This window comes from Propithecus coquereli, unplaced genomic scaffold (assembly GCF_000956105.1).
Source record: "Propithecus coquereli isolate 6110/MARCELLA unplaced genomic scaffold, Pcoq_1.0 Scaffold58, whole genome shotgun sequence".
Classification (NCBI taxonomy): domain Eukaryota; kingdom Metazoa; phylum Chordata; class Mammalia; order Primates; family Indriidae; genus Propithecus; species Propithecus coquereli.
Genome location: NW_012151729.1, coordinates 1,471,260 through 1,475,738, shown reverse-complemented (window position 1 = coordinate 1,475,738; position 4,479 = coordinate 1,471,260). Strand labels below are relative to the sequence as shown.

Genomic DNA, 4,479 nt, shown 5'->3' with positions numbered 1-4,479 from the left:
AAATAACATGGCAGAATAGACTTTTTCCATGAAGTATAATTAAGGGTAGCTTTACAGTAAAAGTAGAAGCAAACTACTGCAATAACTGACTACTTTTCTAGCTGGACTACCTGATTTCAAGTTTTGGAGTTTTTCACAGTTATTCACCCATCAGGGTGATATGTTCACTGAACTCAGAATCTTTACATTTGATGCTCTGGAAAGGAATTTTTTTTTTCTTTTTTTTAGTGCTGTATTTGCAGGGTCAGGATTTTTTATAATGTCATTTGTTCAGTTAATTCAAGTACCTGCTCTGTGCTAGGCACTGTTCTAGGTGTGGATATTATATTGGTAAAACAGATAGGGCTCTTGCCCTCTGGCAGCTAATAGGTAAGTGGGAAAGAGAAACATTGAAATGGCTTTAGCTTGCAGGTAGAAAAGTAGATTGGCTGGATTGAGAATGGATGACCAGTTAGGTGGCTCTTCTGGTAGTTACAGTGAGAGATGATGATGGCCTGGCTTAGAGTTGCACCAGTGGAGGTGAAGAAGAGATAATTAGGCAGAATAACAAGTTCTGGCAATTCTTTGTTGTTTTTGAGATGAGGTTTGCTCTGTCGCCCATGCTGGAGTACAGCGACACAATCACAGCTCACTGTAGCCTTGAACTCCTGGGCTTGAGTGATCCTCCTGCCTTAGGCTCCTGAGTTATACTACCTGGCTAATTTTTTTTAGAGATGGGGTCTTGCTCTTTTGCCCAGGCTTGTCTCAAATTCGTGGCCTTAAGCCATCCTTCCGTCTCAGCCTCCCAAATCACTAGGGTTACAGGTATAAGCCACCATGCCTGGCCTGGTTCTTTTGCGGTTTTTTTAAATGGATTGGAAAGGTGTTATTGATGATTCTAAGACTGGTATAATTGGGTCAGTGTTTGTTCCACAGATTGGGCGAATCATAGGAGGGAGAGCTGAGTTTGTTTTTAAGGAGAGAATTTTCTTTGATTTACAAACTTGAAATTGACTAAAAATAGCTTTCTTGACCCTAAACCTCTCATATTTGGCTGATACTTGATTCATCAGTCACAAGGAATTTTAGTACTAGATTTCGAGTAGGTGAAAGAAAGGGCTCTCAAAGATACTTATACTCCATCCCACCTATGAGAATATGATGCATATATTATGTATAAGAAATCAAGAGTTAGTAGCTTTTATACTGTTTTGATATGTGGGATAATCATGTAATGTTGGTGGTGTTCCCTTAGACTTTTTCTTGGGCATCTGTGACCAGTAAGAACCTTCCACCCAGTGGAGCTGTTCCGGTTACTGGGATACCACCTCATGTTGTTAAAGTACCAGCTTCACAGGTAAGGTTCTAATAAAACATGTACATTAGGCAAATTTACTTGTGCATTTTGGTAATGTGATTCAGCAGAGGCTTAGAGAATGTAGAAACAGATATTTAGGGCAGAGGAGAAAGGTATGGTTTTAAATGATTTTTTTTTTTTGATAAGGAAATTATCATTTTCTAATTTAAACTTTATTAGCTAATAAACTTCATAAGAAAGTAAGCCTGCCTTGTTTTTACATAAGAGTTAACTTATAAATCTTTCAGCCTCGTCCGGAGTCTAAGCCTGAATCTCAGATTCCACCACAGAGACCTCAGAGGGATCAAAGAGTTCGAGAACAACGAATAAATATTCCTCCCCAGAGAGGCCCCAGGCCAAGTAAGAGCTCAGAAGGGTGATTTCTCTAGTTTGGGGGATTCTGAGATGAGAGCTTATTTGGGGGAGGTGGTTTATATTTGTGTATTTATGTTTAAAAAACAACTATTGATAGAATTACCTCTGTGTAAGGTAGAGGGAAAACCACTGAATGGGAGCAGTCACTGAGAGTTGTCATCTTTATCTTGTATTTCACTGCTGTTTTTGTCTCCTGTTAAGTTCGTGAGGCTGGTGAGCAAGGTGATGTTGAACCCCGAAGAATTGTGAGACACCCTGACAGTCACCAACTCTTCATTGGCAACCTGCCTCATGAGGTGGACAAATCAGAGCTTAAAGATTTCTTTCAAAGTAGGTGATTGAGTTTCGAACACTAAATTCATCTATTGCACGTCTGTAATCTTTAATTTTCTAGTAGTTATGAAAGAGTAAGAAGAAATTGGAGAATTTAATAACATTTTGTTTAACCCAGTGTATCTGAAGCATTACGATTTCAACATGTAAGACTATTATAAGAGATTTTACATTTTTTTTTTACTAAGTCTTTGAAATCCAGCAAGTATTTTACACTTTTGGCACATCTTAATTCAGACTAGCTACATTTCAAGGGCTCAGTAGTCACTTATAAAGTGTATTTATTTAATGGTGTACATTTAATGTTTCAAGGAAACGTTCTAAGTAGTTAGCTGAGAATCTGTTTTACTTGCAGGTTATGGGAATGTGGTGGAGCTGCGCATTAACAGTGGTGGGAAATTACCCAATTTTGGTTTTGTTGTGTTCGATGATTCTGAGCCTGTTCAGAAGGTCCTTAGCAACAGGGTAAGCAGTTTTTCGTTTTTTTTTTTTTTAATAGGTATATCTTGGTTCTTTAGAATGTATTCATCCTTAAATTCGTGTCTCCATCATGTAACATGACATTTATTCTCACATATTTAGGTAATTTATTCCATCATATTCAGCCATTATTAAAGACTTAAAAACTTGCCTGGGGGTTTAGAATAACAAACTTACTTTTTGAATAAGTGAATGATGAAAATGTAATAACTAGTAGTTATCAGTGCACTGAAGTTTATGTAAATTTCTTTCCTTGGTGGTGGCTTCTGGTGTAAAGGAGATGAAATACAATGTTACTTTTACCTAAGATGAGAGCCAGTTTGCCTGGGGTAGTCTTGGTATATAGCTGTTGTCTGAGTATAACTATTAAGACCCTCTCCTTTAATTCTGTAGATTGTCTGGGTTTGGAAGATAAATTATGTAGTTACCCTACTTGGAACCATATTTGTTTATAATATTCTTACTGTATACGTTATAACATAGATTTGAAGAATGGAAATCTTACTGTGAAGCTCTAAAGAGCCCTTTGCTTCCCCTATACCTTTCATTAGCCAAAAACTATGTTGTGTAGTAGTAGAGAAGAGCAAGGGTATAAATAATAACAGTTTACTGAGATGGGTATGGGATCTTTAGAAGCTATACTTTTTTTTGAGGTAAAATTCACATAACATAAAATTAGCCATTTTAAATTGTACAGTTTAATGACAGGTAGACCACATTGTTGGGCAGCCATCACCTCTGTCTAATTCCAGAACATTTTCATTAAAAGTAAGCCCTTCACCCATTAAGCAGTCACTTCTCATACCCTCTCTCCCCAGCCTCTGGCAACCACTTTCTGTCCCTGTAAATTAAAACTACACATTTTGAACCATATAATAGGAATGTTATAAATCAACGATGTTCTCCAGAGTGTTAATGGGTATATTGCGAAGTATAATGTTGTCATATTATGTGAGCCTTATAATCTGCAAATATGTGTTATCTTTAAAATTGTTTGAACACTTTTTTTTTTTTTCTTTTTTTGTGAAGCATCCCCTATGAAACTCAGAAATGAGAACGGTGGTTATCCCATTAAGACCACCGAATTCTGAACCCAGAAATGTCCAGTATGCTTTGTAGATAAATCCATCATTCAGTATGTATTAGGTCTAGTGGCCACTGTTCCTTTCACTGTATTGATGGAAGCTATACTCTTTTCAGTAAATTTTTGTGAGAACAGAAATAGCTTATATAGACTGATTACCATGTCGTAATGTGGCATAGTGGGTCAGAGCTTCTATTCGTAGCAGTCAGATGGCCTTGATTTGTATTCCTCTTCCATTACTCAGTATGGTGACTTGTGGAGCAAGTTCTTTAACCCCCCTGGCCCTTAGTTTGCTAATCTCTAAAGTAGTTGTCATAACAACCCTCGGGGTTGTTGCAGAGATTAAATGCACTAATAAATTTGATCAGAACACTTCCCTAGCACATGGTAAGTACTGTTAGATATTAATTTTTTTTAAAATTTAGAAAATTATATTGCCAGTGAAGAACACAAATCGAATTTATTGGAATGTTTGGTAACCCTTTGTTAACTGCTTTGGCTCTATTAGGAGAAAAAGAAGGGCAAGACTTAATGTGTATGTATCTCCCCCCCTTAATTAAGATTCATTTTTTTCCATTATCTTCAATATTTTACAAAATTCTTATAAGATGAATAGCATTTTGTTATATTTCGGTCAGATTAATGATTTTATTTAAGATGTGTTTGTACTTTGCATAAATATGTATGGTACCATCTTTCCACATTACGTGATGATGAGGTTTTTTTATAAGCTTCTAAATCCATGGAAAAGGTGGCAATTCTTACTTATGTTACTCTGTTTACATAATTTTATGAGAAAATTAGATTTCCTTTAATAAGTACAATGAGAGTTACTTGTACTGCTATGCTGTTTAAATTGGCCTTTTTTTTT

At 36.2% G+C, this 4,479-nt stretch overlaps 1 protein-coding gene across 1 annotated transcript in view; it reads left to right on the top strand.

Moving 5' to 3' along the window:
• Nucleotides 1-4,479, top strand: part of LOC105821513 (ras GTPase-activating protein-binding protein 1) — a 63,826-nt gene that overhangs the window by 48,512 nt on the left and 10,835 nt on the right. Inside the window, exons 5-8 of the mRNA XM_012658219.1 lie at nucleotides 1,235-1,336; nucleotides 1,585-1,696; nucleotides 1,913-2,041; nucleotides 2,400-2,509. Of these exons, the coding sequence (XP_012513673.1) occupies nucleotides 1,235-1,336; nucleotides 1,585-1,696; nucleotides 1,913-2,041; nucleotides 2,400-2,509 (453 nt within the window). The remainder of the gene's footprint in view (nucleotides 1-1,234; nucleotides 1,337-1,584; nucleotides 1,697-1,912; nucleotides 2,042-2,399; nucleotides 2,510-4,479) is intronic.